Source organism: Bombina bombina, chromosome 1, assembly GCF_027579735.1.
Source record: "Bombina bombina isolate aBomBom1 chromosome 1, aBomBom1.pri, whole genome shotgun sequence".
Taxonomy (NCBI): Eukaryota; Metazoa; Chordata; class Amphibia; order Anura; family Bombinatoridae; genus Bombina; species Bombina bombina.
Genome location: NC_069499.1, coordinates 978,320,901 through 978,347,643, shown reverse-complemented (window position 1 = coordinate 978,347,643; position 26,743 = coordinate 978,320,901). Strand labels below are relative to the sequence as shown.

Below are 26,743 nucleotides of genomic sequence, written 5' to 3'. Positions count from 1 at the left end.
ACCTAGTTAAAATAATTACAAAATTACCTGTAAAATAAATCCTAACCTAAGTTACAATTAAACCTAACACTATACTATCATTAAATTAATTAAATAAAATACCTATAATTACCTACAATTAAACCTAACACTACACTATCAATACATTAATTAAATACAATATCTACAAATAACTACAATGAAATAAACTAACTAAAGTACAAAAAATAAAAAAGAACTAAGTTACAAAAAATAAATAAATATTTACAAACATACGAAAAATATTACAACAATTTTAAACTAATTACACCTACTCTAAGCCCCCTAATAAAATAACAAAGACCCCCAAAATAAAAAATGCCCTACCCTATTCTAAATTACTAAAGTTCAAAGCTCTTTTACCTTACCAGCCCTGAACAGGGCCCTTTGCGGGGCATGCCCCAAGAAGTTCAGCTCTTTTGCCTGTAAAAAAAAACATACAATACCCCCCCAACATTACAACCCACCACCCACATACCCCTAATCTAACCCAAACCCCCCTTAAATAAACCTAACACTAAGCCCCTGAAGATCATCCTACCTTGTCTTCACCTCACCAGGTATCACCGATCCGTCCTGGCTCCAAAATCTTCATCCAACCCAAGCGGTGGCTGGCGATCCATCATCCGGTGGCTGAAGAGGTCCAGAAGAGGCTCCAAAGTCTTCATCCTGTCCGGGAAGAAGAGGCGATCCGGACCGGCAACCATCTTGATCCAAGCAGCATCTTCTATCTTCATCCGATGACGACCGGCTCCATCCTGAAGACCAATAGAATGCAAGCTCAATCTGATTGGCTGATTGGATCAGCCAATCGGATTGAACTTGATTCTGATTGGCTGATTCCATCAGCCAATCAGAATATTCCTACCTTAATTCCGATTGGCTGATAGAATCCTATCAGCCAATCGGAATTCGAGGGACGCCATCTTGGATAACGTCCCTTAAAGGAACCGTCATTCTTCAGTTGAACGTCGCCGGAAGAAGATGGGTCCGCGGTGGAGGTCTTCAGGAAGGAGCCGGTCGTCATCGGATGAAGATAGAAGATGCCGCTTGGATCAAGATGGTTGCCGGTCCGGATCGCCTCTTCTTCCCGGATAGGATGAAGACTTTGGAGCCTCTTCTGGACCTCTTCAGCCACCGGATGATGGATCGCCAGCCCCCACTTGGGTTGGATGAAGATTTTGGAGCCAGGACGGATCGGTGATACCTGGTGAGGTGAAGACAAGGTAGGATGATCTTCAGGGGCTTAGTGTTAGGTTTATTTAAGGGGGGTTTGGGTTAGATTAGGGGTATGTGGGTGGTGGGTTGTAATGTTGGGGGGGTGTATTGTATGGTTTTTTTTACAGGCAAAAGAGCTGAACTTCTTGGGGCATGCCCCGCAAAGGGCCCTGTTCAGGGCTGGTAAGGTAAAAGAGCTTTGAACTTTAGTAATTTAGAATAGGGTAGGGCATTTTTTATTTTGGGGGTCTTTGTTATTTTATTAGGGGGCTTAGAGTAGGTGTAATTAGTTTAAAATTGTTGTAATATTTTTCTTATGTTTGTAAATATTTTTTTTATTTTTTGTAACTTAGTTCTTTTTTATTTTTTGTACTTTAGTTAGTTTATTTCATTGTAGTTATTTGTAGATATTGTATTTAATTAATTTATTGATAGTGTAGTGTTAGGTTTAATTGTAGGTAATTGTAGGTATTTTATTTAATTAATTTAATGATAGTATAGTGTTAGGTTTAATTGTAACTTAGGTTAGGATTTATTTTACAGGTAATTTTGTAATTATTTTAACTAGGTAACTATTAAATAGTTCTTAACTATTTAATAGCTATTGTACCTGGTTAAAATAATTACAAAGTTGCCTGTAAAATAAATATTAATCCTAAAATAGCTACAATGTAATTATAATTTATATTGTAGCTATATTAGGATTTATTTTACAGGTAAGTATTTAGCTTTAAATAGGAATAAGTTATTTAATAAGAGATAATTTATTTTGTTAGATTTAAATTATATTTAACTTAGGGGGGTGTTAGTGTTAGGGTTAGACTTAGCTTTAGGGGTTAATACATTTATTAGAATAGCGGTGAGCTCCGGTCGGCAGATTAGGGGTTAATAATTGAAGTTAGGTGTCGGCGATGTTAGGGAGGGCAGATTAGGGGTTAATACTATTTATTATAGGGTTAGTGAGGCGGATTAGGGGTTAATAAGTGTAGGCAGGTGGGGGCGGCGTTGTGGGCGGCAGATTAGGGGTTAATAAATATAATATAGGGGTCGGCGGTGTTAGGGGCAGCAGATTAGGGGTACATAAGGATAATGTAAGTAGCGGCGGTTTACGGAGCGGCAGATTAGGGGTTAAAAATAATATGCAGGGGTCAGCGATAGCGGGGGCGGCAGATTAGGGGTTAATAAGTGTAAGGTTAGGGGTGTTTAGACTCGGGGTACATGTTAGGGTGTTAGGTGCAGACGTAGGAAGTGTTTCCCCATAGCAAACAATGGGGCTGCGTTAGGAGCTGAACGCGGCTTTTTTGCAGGTGTTTTTCCAGCTCAAACAGCCCCATTGTTTCCTATGGGGGAATCGTGCACAAGCACATTTATGAGGCTGGCCGCTTGCGTAAGCAACTCTGGTATCGAGAGTTGAAGTTGCGTTAAATATGCTCTACGCTCCTTTTTTGGAGCCTAACGCAGCCTTTATGTGGACTCTCAATACCAGAGTTATTTTTATGGTGCGGCCAGAAAAAAGCCGGCGTTAGCTACACGGGTCTTTACCGACAAAATTCTAAATCTAGCCGTATGCTAGCTACAATATAACTAATACTTACATTGTATCTAGCTTAAGGTTTATTTTTATTTTACATGCAAGTTTGTATTTATTTTAACTAGGTAGAATAGTTACTAAATAGTTATTAACTATTTACTAACTACCTAGCTAAAATAAATTAAAATTTACCTGTAAAATAAAACCTAATCTGAGTTACACTAACACCTAACCTTACACTACAATTAAATAACGCCTAGATTACGAGTTCTGCGTTAGCTTTAAAAAGCAGCGTTAAGGGGTCCTAATGCTGCTTTTTAACGCCCGCTGGTATTACGAGTATGGCAGGTACAGGTGTACCGCTCACTTTTTTTTCCGTGACTTTTCCATACCGCAAATCCCCTTACGTCAATTGCGTATCCTATCTTTTTATTGGGATTTGTTTAACGCTGGTATTACAAGTCTTGGAGAAAGTAAGCGGTACAGCCTCTACCTCCAAGACTCCTACCGCATATAAAAGTCAGTAGTTAAGAGTTTTATGGGCTAACGCCGGAACATAAAGCTCTTAACTACAGTGCTACAAAGTACACTAACACCCATAAACTACCTATGAACCCCTAAACCGAGGCCCCCCCACATCACAAACACTATAATAAAATTATTTAATCCCTAATCTGCCGACCGGACATCGCAGCCACCTACATTATACCTATGAACCCCTAATCTGCTGCCCCTAACATCGCCGACACCTACATTATAGTTATTAACCCCTAATCTGCCGCCCCTAACGTCCCCGCCCCCTACCGACACTTATTAACCCCTAATCTGCCGACCGGACATCTCCGCCACTATAATAAATGTATTAACCCCTAAACCGCCACACTCCCGCCTCGCAAACACTATAATAAATTTTATTAACCCCTAATCTGCCGTCCCTAACATCGCCGCCACCTACCTACAATTATTAACCCCTAATCTCCCGCCCCAAAGTCGCTGCTACTATAATAAAGTTATTAACCTCTAAACCTAAGTCTAACCCTAACACCCCCCTAAGTTAAATATAATTTAAATAAATATAAATAAAATTACTATAATTAAATAAATTAATCCTATTTAAAACTAAATACTTACCTATAAAATAAACCCTAATATAGCTACAATATAACTAATAGTTACATGGTAGCTATTTTAGGATTTATATTTATTTTACAGGCAACTTTGTATTTATTTTAACTAGGTACAATAGCTATTAAATAGTTAATAACTATTTAATAGCTACCTAGTTAAAATAATTACAAAATTACCTGAAAAATAAATCCTAACCTAAGTTACAAATACACCTAACACTACACTATCAATAAATTAATTAAATAATAAAATACAATTAAATAAACTAAACTATATTACAAAAACAAACAAACACTAAATTACAAAAAATAAAAAAATATTACAAGAATTTTAATCTAATTAGACCTAATCTAATCCCCCTAATAAAATAAAAAGCCCCCCAAAATAATAAAATTCCCTATCCTAAACTAAATTACAAATAGCCCTTAAAAAGGGCCTTTTGCGAGGTCAATTCTATTGGCTGATCCAATCAGCCAATCGGATTGAACTTCAATCCGATTGGCTGATTAAATCAACCAATCACATTTTTCCTACCTTAATTCCGATTGGCTGATAGAATCCTATCAGCCAATCGGAATTCGAGGGACGCCATCTTGGATGACGTCATTTAAAGGAACCTTCATTCACTGTTAGGACATCGGAAGAAGAGGATGGCTCCGCGTCGGCTGGATTGAAGATGGACCCGCTCCGCTCCAATTGATTGAAGATAGAAGTTGCCGCTTGGATGAAGACTTCTGCTGGATGGAGGACCTCTTCTGCCCCGATCGGATGAAGACTTCTGCCCGGCTGGAGGACCACTTGTGCACGGATCGGATGAAGAGTTCGGCCCGGCTGGGTGAAGACGGCTCCAGGTAGGGTGATCTTCAATGGGGTAGTGTTAGGTTTATTTAAGGGGGGGTCGGGTGGGTTTTAGAGTAGGGGTGTGTGGGTGGTGGGTTGTAATGTTAGAGGGGGTATTGTATTTATTTTTTTTACAGGAAAAAGAGCTGATTACTTTGGGGCAATGCCCCGCAAAAAGCCGTTTTAAGGGCTGGTAAAAGAGCTGGTTACTTTGGGGCAATGCCCCGCAAAAGGCCCTTTTAAGGGCTATTTGTAATTTAGTTTAGGATAGGGAATTTTATTATTTTGGGGGGCTTTTTTATTTTATTAGGGGGATTAGATTAGGTGTAATTAGATTAAAATTCTGGTAATATTTTTTTTATTTTTTGTAATTTAGTGTTTGTTTTTTTTTGTAATATAGTTTAGTTTATTTAATTGTATTTTATGTTACATAGTTGTAGTTAATTTATTTAATTAGTTTATTGATAGTGTAGTGTTAGGTGTATTTGTAACTTAGGTTAGGATTTATTTTACAGGTAATTTTGTAATTATTTTAACTAGGTAGCTATTAAATTGTTATTAACTTTTTAATAGCTATTGTACCTAGTTAAAATAAATACAAAGTTGCCTGTAAAATAAATATAAATCCTAAAATAGCTACCATGTAACTATTAGTTATATTGTAGCTATATTAGGGTTTATGTTATAGGTAAGAATTTAGTTTTAAATAGGATTAATTTATTTAATGATAGTAATTTTATTTAGATTTATTTAAATTATATTTAACTTAGGGGGGTGTTAGGGTTAGATTTAGGTTTAGGGGTTAATAACTTTGGGGGCGGGAGATTAGGGGTTAATAATTTTAGGTAGGTGGCGGCGATGTTAGGGACGGCAGATTAGGGGTTAATAAAATGTATTATAGTGTTTGCGAGGCGGGAGTGCGGCGGTTTAGGGGTTAATACATTTATTATAGTGGCAGCGATGTCCGGTCGGCAGATTAGGGGTTAATAAGTGTAGGTAGGTGGCGGCGACGTTGGGGGGGGCAGATTAGGGGTTAATAACTATAATGTAGGTGTCGGCGATGTTAGGGGCAGCAGATTAGGGGTTCATAGGGATAATGTAGGTGGCGGCGGTGTCCGGAGCGGCAGATTAGGGGTTAATAGTATAATGCAGGTGGCGACGATGTTGGGGGCGGCAGATTAGAGGTTAATAAGTGTAAGGTTAGGGGTATTTAGACTCGGGGTTCATGTTAGGGTGTTAGGTGTAGACTTAGAAAGTGTTTCCCCCTAGGAAACAATGGGGCTGCGTTAAGAGCTGAACGCTGCTTTTTTGCAGGTGTTAGGTTTTTTTTCAGCCAGCTCAGCCCCATTGTATCCTATGGGGAAATCGCGCAAGAGCACGTTTTAGCCAGCTTAACGCTACCGTAAGCAACGCTGGTATTACAGTGAGAAGTGGCGCTAAATTTACTCAACGCTCACTTTTCTGAGGCTAACGCAGCCATTCAGAAAACTTGTAATACCAGTGTTGTTTAAAGTGAGCGCTGAAAAAAAAAGGAGCGTTAGCTCCGCAAGTTTTTACCGACAAAACTTGTAATCTAGCCGTAAATGTTTTAAATAGAAATTATTTAGTTATTAATAGTAGGTTTTATTTTGATTTATTTTAATTATATTAAAGTTAGGGGGGTTTAGGGGTTAATAAATTTAGTATAGTGGCGGCGACGTTGGGGCAGCAGATTATGGGTTAATAAATGTAGGTAGGTGGCAGCGATGTTAAGGGCGGCAGATTAGGGGTTTATAATATTTAACTAGTGTTTGCGATGCGGGAGTGCAGCGGTTTAGGAGTTAATATGTTTATTATAGTGGTGGCGATGTCCGGAGCGGCAGATTAGGTTAATAAGTATAATGTAGGTGTCGGCGATGTCAGGGCAGCAGATTAGGGGTTAATAAGTGTAAGGTTAGGGGTGTTTAGACTCGGGGTTCATGTTAGGTGTAAACATAAATTGGGGCTACGTTACGGAGCTTTACGCTGCTTTATTGCAGGTGTTAAGCTTTTTTTCAGCCGGCTCTCCCCATTGATGTCTATAGGGAAATCGTGCACAAGCACGTAAAACCAACTCACCGCTGACTTAAGCAGCGCTGGTATTGGAGTGCAGTATAGAGCACAATTTTGCTCTATGCTCACTTCTTGCCTGTTAACGCCGGATTTATGAAAACCTGTAATACCAGCGATGTAGATAAGTAAGCGATGACAATAACGTGTAAGTTAGCACCGCACCCCTCATAACGCAAAACTCGTAATCTAGCCGTTAGTTCAAAATAGGAATTATTTAGTTAATAATTGTAAATTTAATATAGATCTATTTTAATTATGTTAAAGTTAGGGGGTGTTAGGGTTAGGTGTAGGGGTTAATAGTTTAATTTAGGTTGTTGCAATGTGGGGGGCTGGTGGTTTAGGGGTTAATAGGTTTATTAAGTTAATAATTGTAATTTTAATTTAGCTATATTTTAATTATGTTAAAGTTAGGGGGTGTTAGGGTTACGTTAGGGGTTAATATAGTTTAATTTAGGTTGTTGCGATGTGGGGGGCTGGTGGTTAGGGGTTAATAGGTTTATTTAGTGGTAGTGATGAGGGAGGCCAGAGGTTTAGGGGTTAATAACTTTATTTAGTTGCGGCAATGTTGGGGAGCGACGGAATAGGGGTTAATAATTTTAATATAGTTGCGGCGATGTTGGGGTGCGGCGGACTAGGGGTTAATACCTTTAGCATAGTGTCGGCGACATCGGGAGCTTTTATTTAGGTGCCGTGATATCGGGAGCGGCAGATTAGGGGTTAATAACTTTATGTAGGTGTTGGCGATGTTGGGGGCGGCAGATTAGGGGTGTTTAGATGTGAGGTTTATGTTAGGGTGTTAGGTTTAAACATAACTTTTCTTTTCCCCATAGACACCAATGGGGCTGCGTTACGGAGCTTTTGTTTCCGCGATTGCAGGTGTTAGGCTTTTTTTAAGCCGGCTCTCCCTATTGATGTCTATGGGGAAAGCGTGCACGAGCACGTCAAAACAGCGCTTGCATTTGGGTGTGGTATGGAGTTTAAAATCTCGATAACGCATGCGCAAGCTGGGTTTTTTTAAACTTGCAATGGCAGCGCTATAGGGGGTTAAATAACGCCACTTTTGTGCCGTACTTTCTTTTCCTATTGGACTCAAAACTCGTAATCATTCATATGGAAGAAAATAAAGAAAATATAAAGTAAAAGGTGTTTAAATTTAACTTGAAACTAAAACAGTGGTATTAGTTGGGTACTTCCTGCTAAGGTTCGTTAGCTATTAGGTACAAATGCTCATGGCCAGTCAAATAAGCATTAGCAGGAAGTACCCATCAGCCAATGAGGCTGAGTAAGAAGTACCCATCAGCCAATGATCCTTAGTAAGAAGTACATATCGCCCAAAAAGCCATACATGATACAGTTGTACCGGTTTCAAGTAAAATGTAAACAGTTTTTAACTCACATTTGTTTCACACAGAAAAAAATCACCATGTTTAAATGCTAATCTTTAATTTGAATGATAGAAGAACAGTTAGATGAGTATCCATTAGTAGCTTATTTTGTTAGGAGTCTTTCCAGAGTTGAATAACATTAAAAGGATGTGTTTAAAAGATTTTACAGCTGGTTTGTTTAATGACACACTAACACATGCTCTACCTATAAGTTAGTGCTTTCAAGACATCTCTTTGCATGGTGTCTACAAACAGTATAAAAATCAAATGTAAACAAATTAAAGCAAATAATACATTACTTACGAGCTGTTAAAATCTGTGTAAATATTTAGAAAAAATCCTCCAAGCAAGTACCCCACTGCAGGCCCAATTATTGCAGCTGTATAAAAGATACCTATAAAAGACAACAAACAATAGTCAATGAGTTAATACAATCCCATGGATTTGAAAAATGCTGCTTAAAACGTAAATCTTCTATTAAATTTTTCTTTTTTTAATATTAAAGGGACAATCTAGTCAAAATTAAACTTTCATGATTCAGATAGGTCATGCAATTTTAAACAACTTTCCAATGTAATTTTGTCATCAAATTTGCTTTGTTGTCTTGGTATTCTTTGTTGAAAGCTAAACCTAGATAGGCTCATATGCTAATTTCTAAGCCCTTAAAGCCCCATCTTATCTCAGTGAATTTTGACATTTTTCCACAGCTAGACAGCGCTAGTTCATGTGTGCCATATAGATAGCATTGTGCGCACTCCCGTGGAGTTATTTATGAGTCGGTACTGATTGGCTAAAATGCAAGTTTGTCAAAAGAACTGTGACAATGGGGCAGTCTGCAGAGGCTTAGCTACAAGTTAATCACAGAGGTAGAAAGTATATTAATATAACCGTGTTGGTTATGCAAAAACATAATTTATGTAAGAACTTACCTGATAAATTCATCTCTTTCATATTGGCAAGAGTCCATGAGCTAGTGGTGTATGGGATATACAATCCTACCAGGAGGGGGACATTTTCCCAAACCTAAAAATGCCTATAAATACACCTCCCACCACTCCCACAACTCAATTTAACGAATAGACAAGTAGTAAGGTGATAAAATAAGGAGTAAAAAAGCATACAAAAAGAGGAACTGGAAATATAATTGTGCTTTTATACAAAAATCATAGCCACCAAAAAAAGGGTGGGTCTCATGGACTCTTGCCAATATGAAAGAAATGAATTTATCAGGTAAGTTCTTACATAAATTATGTTTTCTTTCATGTAATTGGCAAGAGTCCATGAGCTAGTGATGTATGGGATAGAAATACCCAAGATGTGGAAGACCACAGAAGAGTCACTAGAGAGGGAGGGATAACATAATAACAGCTATTTCTGCTGAAAAAAATAAATCCACACCAAAAAATAAGTATTTCTCATAAATTTCACATAAATGTCAAGAAAAAACCTTAAATCATAAGCAGAAGAATCAAACTGAGACAGCTGCCTGAAGAACTTTTCTACTAAAGACTGCTTCAGAAGAAGCAAATACATCAAAATGGTAAAATTTAGTAAATGTATGCAAAGAAGACCAAGTTGTTGCTTTGCAAATCTGATCAACCGAAGCTTCATTCTTAAAAGCCCAAGAAGTGGCGACTGATCTAGTAGAATGAGCTGTAATTCTCTGAGGCAGACTGCCCCGCCTCCAAATAAGCCTTGTGAATCAAAATCTTTAACCAAGATGCCAAAGAAATGGCAGAAGCTTTCTGACCTTTCCTAGGACCAGAAAAAACAACAGACTAGAAGTCTTCATGAAATCTTTAGTAGCTTCAACATAATATTTCAAAGCTCTTACAACATCCAAAGAATATAAAGATCTTTCAAGAGTATTCTTAGGATTAGGGAACAATGAAGGAACAACACTTTCCCTACTAATGTTGTTAGAATTCACAACCTTAGAAAGAAATTTAAATGAAGTCCGCAAAACAGCCTTAACCTGATAGAAAATCAGAAAAGGAGACTCATAAGAGAGAGCAGATAATTCAGAAACTCTTCTAGCTGAAGAGATAGCCAAAAGGAACAATACTTTCCAAGAAAGTCGTTTAATATCCAAAGAATTTCATAGGCTCAAACGGAGGAGCCTGCAAAACCTTTAAAACCAAATTAAGACTCCAATGAGGAGAAATTGACTTAATAACAGGCTTGATACGAACCAAAGACTGAACAAAACAGTGAATGTCAGGAAGATTAGCAATCTTTCTATGAAATAAAACAGAAAGAGCAGAGATTTGTCCCTTCAAAGTACTTGCAGACAAATCTTTATCCAAACCATCCTGAAGAAACTGTAAAATTCTAGGAATTCTAAAAGAATGCCAAGAGAATTTATAAGAAGAACACCATGAAATATAGGTTTTACAAACTCGATAATAAATTTTCCTTGAAACAGACTTACGAGCCTGTAATGCAATGTATTAATCACTCTATGACTAAGCACTAAACGTTCAATTTCCATACCTTCAAATTTAGCGATTTGAGATCCCAATCGAAAAATGGCCCTTGAGACAAAAGGTCTGGTCTTAACGGAAGTGGCCAAGGTTGGCAACTTGACATCCGGACAAGATCCGAAAACCAAAATCTGTGAGGCCATGCTGGTGCTATCAGAAACACATGCGATTGTTCCATTATGATCTTGGAGATCACCCTTGGAAGAAGAACTAAAGGCGGTAAGATGTAAGCAGGTTGGTAAGAATAAGGAACTGCTAACGCATCCATCATCTCCGCCTGAGGATCCCTGGACCTGGAAAGATACCTGGGAAGTTTCTTGTTTAGATGGGACGGCATCAGATCTATTTCTGGAAGACCCCACATCTGTACAATCTGACAAAATACATCTGGATGGAGAGACCACTCCCCTGGATGTAAAGTCTGACGGCTGAGATAATCCGCTTCCCAATTGTCTACACCTGGGATATGTATTGCAGAAATTAGACAGGAGTTGAATTCTGCCCAAGAAAGTATTCAAGATACTTATTTCATCGCTAAAGGACTGCGAGTCCCACCCTGATGATTGACATATGCCACAGTTGTGATATTGTCTGAATGATTCTCTTTAGTAGAGGCCAAGCCTGAAGAGCCCTGAAAATAGCACAGAGTTCTAAAATATTGATTGGTAACCTCAGAGGTCTCATATGAAAACGAGCAAAGGGGATCGCATCCGATGCTGCAGTCATGAGACCTAAAACTTCCATGCACATAGCCACTGAAGGGAATAATCGAGACTCAAGGTTTCAACAGGCAGAAACCAATTTCATTTGTCTCTTGTCTGTTAAAGACAGAGTCATGGACACTAAATCTATCTGGAAACCTAAAAAGGTGACCCTTGTCTGAGGAATCAAGAAACTTTTTGGTAAATTGATCCTCCAACCATGTCTTTGAAGAAACAACACAAGTTGATTTGTGTGAGAGTCTGCTACATGAAAATATGGATCCAGTACCAAGATATCGTCCAAATAAGGAAACACCGTAATACCCTGCTCTCTGATTACAGATAGAAGGGCACCTAGAACCTTGGAAAAGATTATTTGAGCTGTTGCTAGGCCAAATGGAAGAGCAACAAATTGGTAATGCTTGTCTATAAAAGAGAATCTCAGAAACCGATAGTGGTCTGGATGAATCGGAATGTGAAGATATGCATCCTTAAAGTCTTTTGTGGACATATAATGACCTTGCTGAACAAAAGGCAGAATAGTCCTTGTAGTCACCATCTTGAAAGTTGGGACCCTTACAAAGTGATTCAAAAATTTCAGATCCAGAACTGGTCTGAATAAATTTTTCTTCTTCGGGACAATGAATAGATTTGAATAAAAACCCAAACCCTGTTCCAGAAGTGAAACTGGTACAATTAACCCTGAAAGCTCCAGATCTAAAACACATTTCAGAAAGGCCTGAGCTTTCACAGGATTTGTTGGAACGTGAGAGAGAAAAAACCTTCTCACAGGAGGTCTTATTCTGAAACCTATTTGATACCCTTGAGAGACAATATTCTGAATCCAATGATTCTGAATGGAACCTGCCCAAACATCTTGAAATAATTTCAATCTGCCCTTACCAGTACAACTGGATTGAGGGACACACCTTCATGCAGTTTTGGGGCCTGGGTTCGGTTTCTTTAAAGGTTTGGATTTATTCCAACTTGAAGATGGCTTCCAATTGCCAGAGTCCTTAGGGGAAGGAGTGGTTTTCTGTTCTCTATTCTGACGAAAGAAACGAAACCGATTAGAAGCTCTAGTTTTACCCTTAGATTTTTTATTCTGGGGCAAAAAAAACTCCCTCCCCACCGTAATAGTGGAAATAATAGAATCCAACTGAGAACCAAACAAATTATTACCCTGGAATGATAGAGATAGTAACCTAGATTTAGATACCATGTCAGCATTCCATGACTTGAGCCAAAAAGCTCTTCTAGCTAAAATAGCCAGATACATATTTTTAACATCAATCTTAATAATATAAAAAATAGCATCACAGAGAAAATGATTAGCATATTGAAGCAAACGAACAATGCTAGACAAATCAGAATCTTTTTCCCATTGAGCTAAGCTATCCAAGCAAAAAGTCGATGCAGCTGCAGCATCAGCCATAGAAATGGCAGGATATAGCCAGAATTCAATTTTCCTATCTAAAGGATCCTTAAAAGAAGTACTATCTTCCATAGGAATAGTAGTACGCTTGGCAAGAGTAAAAAAAAGCCCCATCAACCTTAAGGACTTTTCCCAAAAACTCTAAATTAGCCACTGGCAAAGGGTACAACCTTTTAAACCTAGAAGAAGGAACAAAAAAAGTTCCAGGCTTAGACCATTCCTTAGCAATCACATCAGAAATAGCACCAGGAACAGGAAAAACCTCAGGAGGTTTATAAACAGAATTTAAACATTTACTGGATTTGTTATCAAGAGGACCAGACTCCTCAATATCCAAAGTAATCAATACTTCTTTCAACAAAGAACGAATATACTCAATCTTAAAAAGATAAGTTGATTTATTAATGTCAATGTCTGAAGCCGGATCTTCTGAGTCAGAGAGATCCTCATCAGAAGTGGATATATCAGTATGTTGTCGGTCATTACAAAATTCATCAGTATCATAAGAAGTTTTAAAAGACCTTTTACGTTTATTAGTAGGTGGAATAGCAGACATATCCTTCTGTATCGCATCAGCAATATAATTTTTCATATCAACAGGGATATCATGTACATTAGATGTTAAAGGAACAACAGATCCAGTACTAGTACTAATAGAAACATTTTCTGCATACAAAAGCTTATCATGACAACTGTTACATACTACAGCAGGAGATATAATCTCAGCTAGTTTACAACAGATACACTTAGCTTTGTTAGAACTGTGTTCAGGCAGCAGGGTTCCTACAGCAGCTTCTGAGACAGGATCAGATTGAGACATCGGGGCCTATTTATTATGTGTCTGTCCGACATGATCCGATCAGCGGATCATGTCTGACAGACATCGCTGAATGCGGAGAGCAATACGCTCTCCGCATTCATTATTGCACGAGCAGCTCTTGTGAACAGCTAGCAGGGGGTGTCAATCAATCCGATCGGGTTGAATTGGGGCGATGTCTGTCCGCCTCCTCAGAGCAGGCGGACAGGTTATGGCAAGCATGAAGGATCGCCAGAAACATGGGTCCTCAAGCTCCATACGGAGCTTGATAAATGGGCCCCATCTTGTAAAATGTAAAAGAAAAAAAACATAATTTATGCTTACCTGATAAATTTATTTCTCTTGTAGTGTATCCAGTCCACGGATCATCCATTACTTGTGGGATATTCTCCTTCCCAACAGGAAGTTGCAAGAGGATCACCCACAGCAGAGCTGCTATATAGCTCCTCCCCTCACTGCCATATCCAGTCATTTGACCGAAACAAGCCGAGAAAGGAGAAACCATAGGGTGCAGTGGTGACTGTAGTTTAATTAAAATTTAGACCTGCCTGAAAAGGACAGGGCGGGCCGTGGACTGGATACACTACAAGAGAAATAAATTTATCAGGTAAGCATAAATTATGTTTTCTCTTGTTAAGTGTATCCAGTCCACGGATCATCCATTACTTGTGGGATACCAATACCAAAGCTAAAGTACACGGATGATGGGAGGGACAAGGCAGGAACTTAAACGGAAGGAACCACTGCCTGTAGAACCTTTCTCCCAAAAACAGCCTCCGAAGAAGCAAAAGTATCAAATTTGTAAAATTTGGAAAAAGTATGAAGGGAAGACCAAGTTGCAGCCTTGCAAATCTGTTCAACAGAGGCCTCATTTTTAAAGGCCCAGGTGGAAGCCACAGCTCTAGTAGAATGAGCTGTAATCCTTTCAGGAGGCTGCTGTCCAGCAGTCTCATAGGCTAAACCGATGATACTCCGAAGCCAAAAAGAACGAGAGGTTGCCGAGGCCTTCTGACCTCTCCTCTGTCCAGAGTAAACAACAAACATGTTTGGCGAAAATCTTTAGTAGCCTGTAAGTAAAACTTCAAGGCACGAACTACGTCTAGATTATGCAAAAGACGTTCCTTCTTTGAAGAAGGATTAGGACATAATGATGGAACAACAATCTCTTGATTGATATTCTTGTTAGAAACCACCTTAGGTAAAAACCCAGGTTTTGTACGCAGAACAACTTTATCTGAATGAAAGATCAGATAAGGAGAATCACAATGTAAGGCAGATAACTCAGAGACTCTTCGAGCCGAGGAAATAGCCATCAGAAAAAGAACTTTCCATGAAAGAAGTCTGATATCAATAGAATGAAGGGGTTCAAACGGAACCCCTTGAAGAACTTTAAGAACCAAGTTTAAGCTCCATGGAGGAGCAACAGGTTTAAACACAGGCTTAATTCTAACTAAAGCCTGACAAAATGCCTGAACGTCTGGAACTTCTGCCAGACGCTTGTGTAAAAGAATAGACAGAGCAGAAATCTGTCCCTTTAAAGAACTAGCTGATAATCCTTTGTCCAAACCCTCTTGGAGGAAGGACAATATCCTAGGAATCCTAACCCTACTCCATGAGTAATTCTTGGATTCACACCAATGAAGATATTTACGCCATATCTTGTGGTAAATTTTCCTGGTGACAGGCTTTCGTGCCTGTATTAAGGTATCAATTACTGACTCGGAGAAGCCACGCTTTGATAGGATCAAGCGTTCAATCTCCATGCAGTCAGTCTCAGAGAAAGTAGATTCGGATGATTGAAAGGACCTTGTATTAGAAGGTCTTGTCTCAGAGGCAGATTCCATGGTGGAAAGGATGACATGTCCACTAGGTCTGCATACCAGGTCCTGCATGGCCACGCAGGCGCTATCAATATCACTGATGCTCTTTCCTGTTTGATTTTGGCAATCAGACGAGGGAGCAGAGGAAACGGTGGAAACACATAAGCCAGGTTGAAGAACCAAGGCGCTGCTAGAGCATCTATCAGTGCCGCTTCTGGGTCCCTGGACCTGGATCCATAACAAGGAAGCTTGGCGTTCTGGCGAGACACCATGAGATCCAATTCTGGTTTGCCCCAACGGAGAACCAATTGAGCAAACAACTCCAGATGGAGTTCCCACTCCCCCGGATGAAAAGTCCGACGACTTAGAAAATCCGCCTCCCAGTTCTCCACACCTGGGATATGGATCGCTGACAGGTGGCAAGAGTGAGTCTCTGCCCAGCGAATTATCTTGGAGACTTCTGACATCGCTAGGGAACTCCTGTTCCCCCTTGATGGTTGATGTAAGCCACAGTCGTGATGTTGTCCGACTGAAATCTGATGAACCTCAGTGTTGCTAGCTGAGGCCAAGCCAGAAGAGCATTGAATATTGCTCTTAACTCCAGAATATTTAGTCCTTCAGGGAGTTCCAGACTGCACCCCAACCTAGAAGGCTGGCATCTGTTGTTACAATTGTCCAATCTGGTCTGTGAAAGGTCATACCCTTGGACAGATGGGCCCGAGATAACCACCAGAGAAGAGAATCTCTGGTTTCCTGATCCAGATTTAGTAGAGGGGACAAATCAGTGTAATCCCCATTCCACTGACTGAGCATGCATAATTGCAGCGGTCTGAAATGCAGGCGCGCAAATGGCACTATGTCCATCGCCACTACCATTAAGCCGATTACTTCCATGCACTGAGCCACCATGGGGCACGGAATGGAATGAAGAACACGGCAAGCATTTAGAAGTTTTGATAACCTGGACTCCGTCAGGTAAATTTTCATTTCTACAGAATCTATTAGAGTCCCTAGGAAGGAAACCCTTGTGAGAGGAGATAGAGAACTCTTTTCTTCGTTCACTTTCCACCCATGCAACCTCAGGAATGCCAGAACTATCTCTGTATGAGATTTGGCAATTTGAAAGCTTGACGCCTGTATCAGGATATCGTCCAGGTAAGGAGCCACCGCTATGCCTCGCGGTCTTAGGACCGCCAGAAGTGAGCCCAGAACCTTTGTAAAAATTCTTGGGGCTGTAGCCAACCCGAATGGAAGAGCTACAAATTGGTAATGCCTGTCTAGAAAGGCAAACCTCAGGAACTAATGATGATTCTTGTGAATCGGAATGTGAAGGTAGGCATCCTTTAAGTCCACTGTGGTCATGTACTGACCCTCTTGGATCATGGGTAAAATGGTTCGAATAGTTTCCATCTTGAATGACGGAACTCTGAGGAATTTGTTTAGGATCTTTAAATCCAAAATTGGTCTGAAGGTTCCCTCTTTTTTGGGAACCACAAACAGATTTGAATAAAACCCCTGTCCTTGTTCCGTCCGCAGAACTGGATGGATCACTCCCATTACAAGGAGATCTTGTACGCAGCTTAGGAATGCCTCTTTCTTTATCTGGTTTGCAGATAATCTTGAAAGGTGAAATCTCCCTTGTGGAGGAGAAGCTTTGAAGTCCAGAAGATATCTCTGAGATATGATCTCCAACGCCCAGGGATCCTGAACATCTCTTGCCCACGCCTGGGTGAAGAGAGAGAGTCTGCCCCCTACTAGATACGTTGTCGGATAGAGGGCCGCTCCTTCATGCTGTCTTAGAGGCAGCAGCAGGCTTTCTGGCCTGTTTGCCCTTGTTCCAGGACTGGTTAGGTTTCCAGGCCTGCTTGGATTGAGCAAAAGTTCCCTCTTGTTTTGAAGCAGAGGAAGTTGATGCTGCACCTGCCTTGAAATTTCGAAAGGCACGAAAATTAGACTGTTTGGCCTTTGATTTGGCCCTGTCCTGAGGAAGGGTATGACCCTTACCTCCAGTAATGTCAGCAATAATTTCTTTCAAACCAGGCCCGAATAAGGTCTGCCCCTTGAAAGGAATGTTGAGTAATTTAGACTTTGAAGTCACATCAGCTGACCAGGATTTGAGCCATAGCGCCCTACGCGCCTGGATGGCGAATCCGGAATTCTTAGCCGTTAGTTTAGTCAAATGAACAATGGCATCAGAAACAAATGAGTTAGCTAGCTTAAGAGTTCTAAGCCTGTCAACAATTTCAGTCAATGGAGCTGTATGGATGGCCTCTTCCAGGGCCTCAAACCAGAATGCCGCCGCAGCAGTGACAGGCGCAATGCATGCAAGGGGCTGTAAAATAAAACCTTGTTGAATAAACATTTTCTTAAGGTAACCCTCTAATTTTTTTATCCATTGGATCTGAAAAAGCACAACTGTCCTCAACCGGGATAGTGGTACGCTTTGCTAAAGTAGAAACTGCTCCCTCCACCTTAGGGACAGTCTGCCATAAGTCCTGTGTAGTGGCATCTATTGGAAACATTTTTCTAAATATAGGAGGTGGGGAAAAGGGCACACCGGGCCTATCCCACTCCTTACTAATAATTTCTGTAAACCTTTTAGGTATTGGAAAAACATCAGTACTCACCGGCACTGCATAGTATTTATCCAGCCTACACAATTTCTCTGGCACTGCAATTGTGTCACAGTCATTCAGAGCAGCTAATACCTCCAAGCAATACACGGAGGTTCTCAAGCTTAAATTTAAAATTAGAAATCTCTGAATCAGGTCTCCCCGATTCAGAGACGTCACCCACAGACTGAAGCTCTCCGTCCTCAGGTTCTGCATATTGTGACTCAGTATCAGACATGGCTCTTACAGCATCTACACGCTCTGTATCTCGTCTAACCCCAGAGCTATCGCGCTTGCCTCTCAATTCAGGCAATCTGGATAATACCTCTGACAAGGTATTATCCATGATTGCAGCCATGTCCTGCAAACTAATCGCTATGGGCGTCCCTGATGTACTTGGCGCCATATTAGCGTGCGTCCCTTGAGCGGGAGGCGAAGGGTCCGACACGTGGGGAGAGTTAGTTGGCATAACTTCCCCCTCGACAGACCCCTCTGGTGACAATTCTTTTATAGATAAAGACTGATCTTTACTGTTTAAGGTGAAATCAATACATTTAGTACACATTCTCCTATGGGGCTCCACCATGGCTTTTAAACATAATGAACAAGTATCCTCTGTTTCAGACATGTTTGTACAGCAATGAGACTAGCAAGCTTGGAAAACACTTTAAAGCAAGTTAACAAGCAATATAAAAAACGTTATTGTGCCTTTAAGAGAAACAAATTTTGACAAAATTTGAAATAACAGTGAAAAAAGGCAGTTACACTAACAACATTTTTACAGTGTATGTAACAAGTCAGCAGAGCATTGCACCCTCTTGCAAATGGATGATTAACCCCTTAATAACAAAAACAGAATAATAAAGGACAAAAACATTTTTTAAACACAGTCACAGCAACTGCCACAGTCTACTGTGATTGTTACCCTCCTCAAACACGACTTTGAAGCCTTTTGAGCCCTTCAGAGATGTCCTGGATCATGCAGGAAGAAGCTGAATGTCTCTGTCAGTATTTTTAGCTGCACAGAAAAGCACTAAAATAGGCCCTTCCCACTCATATTGCAACAGTGGAAAGCCTCAGGAACTGTTTCTAGGCAAAAATCAAACCAGCCATGTGGAAAAAAACTAGGCCCCAATAAGTTTTGTCACCAAACATATATAAAAATGATTAAACATGCCAGCAAACGTTTTATATTACACTTTTATAAGAGTATGTATCTCTATTAATAAAGCCTGATACCAGTCACTATCACTGCATTTAAGGCTTTACTTACATTAATCCGGTATCAGCAGCATTTTCTAGCAAATTCCATCCCTAGAAAAATATTAACTGCACATACCTTATTGCAGGAAAACCTGCACGCCATTCCCTCTCTGAAGTTACCTCACTCCTCAGAATATGTGAGAACAGCAATGGATCTTAGTTACTTCTGCTAAGATCATAGAAATCACAGGCAGATTCTTCTTCTAATGCTGCCTGAGATGAAACAGTACACTCCGGTACCATTTAAAAATAACAAACTTTTGATTGAAGTTAAAAAACTAACTATAATACACCACTCTCCTCTTACTACGTCCATCTTTGTGGAGAGTTGCAAGAGAATGACTGGATATGGTAGTGAGGGGAGGAGCTATATAGCAGCTCTGCTGTGGGTGATCCTCTTGCAACTTCCTGTTGGGAAGGAGAATCTCCCACAAGTAATGGATGATCCGTGGACTGGATACACTTAACAAGAGAAATAACATTTAAACAAAAAAATATCTTATTTCCTCATATAGCAGATTCAGGAATGGGAAAAAATGCAAAAGCTAAAATAGGCAAAAAAGCAAATAGCATAGCCCTCTGAGCATAAAGAAGACAAGGAGCATATAGGAAGTGGGGTAAAATAAAACCAAAAATTTTTAGGCGCCAAGTATGACGCACAACAAACATCCGGAAATGACGCAACTTCGCGCCAAACAACCTGGCATCAATTAAGACGCCGTAAATGATGAACTTGCGTCATCATAGTAGACGCACATTCGCGCCAAAAAATTCTCGTGCCAAAAATGACGCAATAAATAACAGCATTTTGCACCCTCGCAAGCCTAAATTTGCCCGCAAATTTTAGAGAAACAAGTCAAATTGGAAAAAAGACTAAACACCAGGTAAGAAAATATTAAAAAAATAACTTTCTAAAACATGATTCCCATACTGAAACTGCTAGACTGCAAAGAGAAATATACATAGACCTGACTCATAGCAAATATAAGTAAATACATATATTTAGAACTTTGCATAAATACATAAAGCGCCAACTATAGCTGAGAGTGTCTTAAATAATGATACATACTTACCGAAAGATACCCATCGACATATAGCAGATAGCCAAACCAGTAAAAAATCAGCAGAGGTAATAGTAAATAAGAGTATATCGTCGATCTGAAAAGGGAGGTAGGAGATGAATCCCTACGACCGATAACAGAGAACCCTTGAAAAGATTTCTCGCAAGAGAAACCATAAAAATCAATAGGTGATACTCTCTTCACATCCCTCTGACAAACACTGTACTCTAAGAGGAATTAGGCTTCAGAATGCTTAGAAGCGCTTATCATAGAAGAAATCATAAAAATCAAGCACAAACTTACTTCACCACCTCCATAGGAGGCAAAGTTTGTAAAAACTGAGTTGTGGGTGTGGTGGGAGGTGTATTTATAGGCATTTTGAGGTTTGGAAAACTTGGTAGGATTGTATATCCCATACGTCACTAGCTAATGGACTCTTGCCAATTACATGAAAGAAACTAGGGAATGGGTGATAATTGGATTATCTATCTTTTTAAACAATACAAATGTTGTTGCAGACTGTCCCTTTCAAAAAACTTTCCAGTTTACTTCTATTATCAATGTTATTAGTTCTCTTGTTATCTTACTTATCTAGGTGAGCTCAGGTGCGTGTAATTGTCTAGCCAGCTGGCAGCAGTATTTAAAACATTGTTTATGGCAACATTATACAAAGTTGGAAACACTGCTGACATAGAATGCGGAAGACATGTGTACACTCCTAAGCTCCTATCAGCCTACCTAGATTTACTCTTCAACAAAAGATACCAAGAGAAAAAAAACACATTTTTTAATAGAAGTACATTGTGATGTTGTTTAAAATAGTATGTTCTATCTTAATCAGGAAAGTTTAGTTTTGACTTTACTGTCCCATTAGCTGGATATTTAAACCCCTAATGCACTACATTACATTGCTGTGTAGGGGACTGTATAAGAAAAGATGGTATATTTAAAAAATTAATTATACACTCTTTGATTTCATGCGTGACATAAATCCAGACCAGTGTTAGGACACCCACGCTCCAAACAAAAACGTTCATTCAGCTAACACAGACAAAATTTAAGTTATTTTCCACAGTAATTACCAAGTTGTAGGCAAGTAAAAAAGAACAAAAACTCATTGTCAGCATTCACAAGACTGTAATGGCAAGTGTATGTCAGGCAAGTACACCAAGGAATCAATAATTTAACAAATTAACTTTTTATGAAGGGCTTTTATGTAGTCGAATGATGTTAAAGGGACAGTCTACAATAGAATTGTTATTGTTTAAAAAGATAGATAATCCCTTTATTACCCATTCCCCAGTTTTGCATAACCAACACAGTTATAATAATATACTTTTAACCTCTATGATTACCTTGTATCTAAGCATCTTCTGACTGCCCCCTGATCACATGACTTTTTATTTATTATCTACTGACTTACATTTAGTATTGTGTTGTGCAAAATCTTAAATAACTCATTGGGTGTGAGCACAATGTTATCTATATGGCTCATATGAACTAGCAGTCTATTGTAAAATGCTAATAAAAAAGCATGTGATAAGAGGCTGTCTTTAGTGACTTAGAAACAGGCAGAAATTTAGAGGTTTAAATGTTATAAAGTATATTAATATAACAATGTTGGTTGTGCAAAGCTGGGGAATGTGTAGTAAAGGCATTATCTATCTTTTTAAACAACAACAATTTTAGTGTAGACTGTCCCTTTAAGGTTAAAAAATAAACGGCTAGGTTACGAGTTTTTCGTTTTGAGCTGTGCGGTGCTAACGAGCAGTTTTCCCTCACCGCTCACTTACCTGCAGCGCTGGTATTACGAGTTTTTGCAAACCCGTTGTTAAAAGACAAGAAGTGAGCGTTGAGCAAAATTTTGCTCATTACCACACTCCAATACCAGCGCTGTTTAAGTCAGCGGTGAGCTGGTCGTAGGTGCTCGTGCACGATTTCCCCATAGGAATCAACAGGGAGAGCCTGCTGAGAAAAAGTCTAACACCTGCAAAAATAGCAGCGCAAAACTCAGTAACGCAGCCCCATTGATTCCTATGGGGAAACACATTTTATGTTTACACCTAACACCCTTACATGAACCCCGAGTCTAAACACCCCTAATCTTACACTTATTAACCCCAAAATGCCGCCCCGACATTGCCGACACCTGCATTATATTTATTAACCCCTAATCGGCCGCTCCGGACACCGCCGCCACCTACATTATATTTATTAACCCCTAATCTGCCGCCCCCAATGTCGCCGCAACCTACCTACACTTATTAAACCCTAAATTGCCGCCCCTAACGTCGCAACACTATAATAAACATATTAACCCCTAAACCGCCACACTCCCACCTCGCAAACATTAGTTAAATGTTATTAACCCCTAATCTGCCTCCCTAACATCGCCGCCACCTACCTACATTTATTAACCCCCTAATCTGCCGCCCCCAACGTCCCTGCCACTATATTAAATGTATTAACCCCTAAACCTTAGTCTAACCCTAACCCTAACACCCCCTAACTTAAATATAATTTAAATAAGTCTAAATAAAATTCCTATCAGGCAAGTTTGTATTTATTTTAACTAGGTACAATAGTTATTAAATAGTTATTAACTATTTAATAACTACCTAGCTAAAATAAATACAAAAGTATCAGCCAATTGGAATCTAAGGGACGCCATCTTGGATGACGTCACTTAAAGGTACCTTCATTACCTTCATATTAGTCCAACGGATGAAGAGGATGCTCCGCGTCGGATGTCTTGAAGATGGAGCTGCTCCGCGTCGGATGGATGAAGATAGAAGATGCTGTTTGGATGAAGACTTCTGCCCGTCTGGAGGACCACTTTGCCCGGTTTGGATGTAGACTTCTCCCAGCTTGGATGAATACTTCTCCTGGCTTCATTGAGGACTTCGACCCAGTTGGATAAAGACTTCTGCCGCTTCCTTGAGGATGGATGTCGGATCTTCAGAACAGTAAGACTATCTTCAGGGAGTTAGTGTTAGGTTTTTAAGGGTGTATTGGGTGGGTTTTATTTTAAGGTTAGGAACTTTGGGCCTGCAAAAGAGCTAAATGCCCTTTTAAGGGCAATGCCCATCCAAATGCCCTTTTCATGGCAATGGGGAGCTTAGGTTTTTTTAGATAGTATTTTATTTCGGGGGTTGTTTGTGTGGGTGGTGGGTTTTACTGTTGGGGGGGTTGTTTGTATTTTTTTTTACAGGTAAAAGAGCTGATTACTTTGGGGCAATGCCCCGTAAAAAAGGCCCTTTTAAGGGCTATTCGTAGTTTAGTTTATTTTGGGAGGGCTTTTTTATTTTGATAGGGCTATTAGATTAGGTGTAATTAGTTTAAATATCTGTAATGTGTTTATTGATTTCTGTATTTTAGGTTTTTTTTGTACTTTAGCTAATTTAATTTAGTTCATTTATTTAATTATAGTGTAGTGTTAGGTGTTATTGTAACTTAGGTTTAGGTTTTATTTTACAGGTACTTTTGTATTTATTTTAGCTAGGTAGTTATTCAATAGTTAATAACTATTTAATAACTATTCTACCTAGTTAAAATAAATAAATACAAACTTGCCTGTAAAATAAAATAAAAACCCTAAGCTAGCTACAATGTAACTATTAGTTATATTGTAGCTAGCTTAGGGTTTATTTTACAGGTAAGTATTTAGTTTTAAATAGGAATAATTTAGTTAATGATAGTAATTTTATTTAGATTTATTAAAATTAAATTTAAGTTAGGGGGTGTTAGGGTTAGACTTAGGTTTAGGGGTTAATACATTTAGTATAGTGGTGGCAACGTTGGGGGCGGCAGATTAGGGGTTAATAAATATTTAACTAATGTTTGTGAGGTGGGAGTGCGGCGGATGAGGGGTTAATATGTTTATTATAGTGTCGGCGATGTTGGGGGTGGCAGATTAGGGGTTAATAAGTGTAGGTAGGTTGCGGCGACATTGGGGGCGGTAGATTAGGGGTTAATAAATATAATGTAGGTGTCGGCGATGTTGGGGGCAGCAGATTAGGGGTTCATAAATATAATGTGGCGGCGATGTCCAGATCGGCAGATTAGGGGATAATCATTTTATTATAGTGTTTGCGATGCGGGAGGGCCTTGGTTTAGGGGTTAATAGGTAGTTTATGGGTGATAGTGTACTTTTTAGCACTTTAGTTATGGGTTTTATGTTATGGCGTTGTACCATAAAACTCTTAACTACTGACTTTTAAATGCGTTTGGACTCTTGACAGGGTAGGGTGTCCTGCTCACTTTTTGGCCTCCCAGGACAGACTCGTAATACCAGCGCTATGGAAGTCCCATAGAAAAAACAGAATTTATGCTTACCTGATAAATTTATTTCTCTTGTGGTGTATCTAGTCCATGGATTCATCCTTTACTTGTGGGATATTCTCCTTCCCAACAGGAAGTGGCAAAGAGAGCACACAGCAGAGCTGTCCATATAGCTCCCCCTCTAGCTCCACCCCCCAGTCATTCGACCGAAGGTTAGGAAGAAAAAGGAGAAACCTTAGGGTGCCGTGGTGACTGTAGTTTAAAAATAAAAACCACCTGTCTTAAAATGACAGGGCGGGCCGTGGACTGGATTCACCACAAGAGAAATAAATTTATCAGGTAAGCATAAATTCTGTTTTCTCTTGTAAGGTGTATCTAGTCCACGGATTCATCCTTTACTTGTGGGATACCAATACCAAAGCTTTAGGACACGGATGAAGGGAGGGAACAAGACAGGTACCTTAAACGGAAGGCACCACTGCTTGTAAAACCTTTTTCCCAAACATAGCCTCCGAAGAAGCAAAAGTATCGAATTTGTAAAATTTGGAAAAAGTATGCAGCGAAGACCAAGTCGCTGCCTTACAAATCTGTTCAACAGAAGCCTCATTTTTAAAAGCCCATGTGGAAGCCACTGCTCTGGTAGAATGAGCAGTAATTTTTTCAGGAGGCTGCTGGCCAGCAGTCTCATAGGCCAAACGGATGATGCTTTTCAGCCAAAAGGAAAGAGAGGTAGCGGTCGCCTTCTGACCTCTCCTCTTACCAGAATAGATAACAAACAAAGAAGTTGTTTGTCTGAAATCCTTAGTTGCTTGTAAATAGAACTTTAAAGCACGAACCACATCAAGATTGTGTAACAGACGTTCCTTCTTCGACGAAGGATTAGGACACAGAGAAGGAACAACAATTTTCTGGTTAATATTCTTATTAGATACAACCTTAGGAAGAAAACCGGGTTTGGTACGCAAAACTACCTTATCTGCATGGAACACCAAGTAAGGTGAATCACACTGTAAAGCAGATAACTCTGAAACTCTTTGAGCAGAAGAGATAGCTACCAAAAACAAAACTTTCCAAGATAAAAGCTTAATATCTATGGAATGTAAAGGTTCAAACGGAACCCCTTGCAGAACTGAAAGAACTAAATTCAGACTCCATGGCGGAGCCACAGGTCTATAAACAGGCTTGATTCTGACTAAAGCCTAACTAAACGCTTGAACGTCTGGTACCTCTGCCAGACGTTTGTGTAAAAGAATAGACAAAGCAGATATCTGTCCTTTTAAGGAACTAGCTGATAATCCTTTCTCCAATCCTTCTTGGAGAAAGGACAATATCCTGGGAATCCTAATCTTACTCCATGAGTAACCCTTGGATTCACACCAAAAAAGATATTTTCGCCAAATCTTATGGTAGATTTTCCTGGTGACAGGCTTTCTAGCCTGAATCAGGGTATCAATAACCGACTCAGAGAAACCACGCTTTGATAGAATTAGGCGTTCAATCTCCAAGCAGTCAGACGCAGAGAAATTAGATTTGGATGTTTGAAAGGACCTTGTATTAGGTCCTGCCTCATTGGTAGTGTCCATGGTGGAACAGATGACATGTCCACTAGGTCTGCATACCAGGTCCTGCGTGGCCACGCAGGCGCTATTAGAATCACCGAAGCCCTCTCCTGCTTGATTCTGGCAACCAGACGAGGGAGGAGAGGAAACGGTGGAAAAACATAGGCCAGATTGAAGGACCAAGGCGCTGCTAGAGCATCTATCAGCACCGCCTGGGGATCCCGGGATCTGGACCCGTAAAGAGGAAGCTTGGTGTTCTGACTGGACGCCATCAGATCCAATTCTGGAGTGCCCCATAGCTGAGTCAGCTGGGCAAATACCTCCGGGTGGAGTTCCCACTCCCCCGGGTGAAAAGTCTGACGACTTAGAAAATCCGCCTCCCAGTTGTCTACTCCTGGGATGTGAATTGCTGATAGATGGCAGAAGTGATCCTCCGCCCACCTGATTATTTTGGTTACTTCCGTCATTGCTAGGGAACTCTTGTTCCCCCTTGATGATTG

The 26,743-nt window shown here is 39.8% G+C and overlaps 1 protein-coding gene across 1 annotated transcript in view; it reads right to left on the bottom strand.

Annotated features, from left to right (window-relative positions):
• Positions 1-26,743, bottom strand: part of SLCO4A1 (solute carrier organic anion transporter family member 4A1) — a 402,251-nt gene that overhangs the window by 228,078 nt on the left and 147,430 nt on the right. Inside the window, exon 3 of the mRNA XM_053716065.1 lies at positions 8,515-8,605. Within this exon, the coding sequence (XP_053572040.1) occupies positions 8,515-8,605 (91 nt within the window). The remainder of the gene's footprint in view (positions 1-8,514; positions 8,606-26,743) is intronic.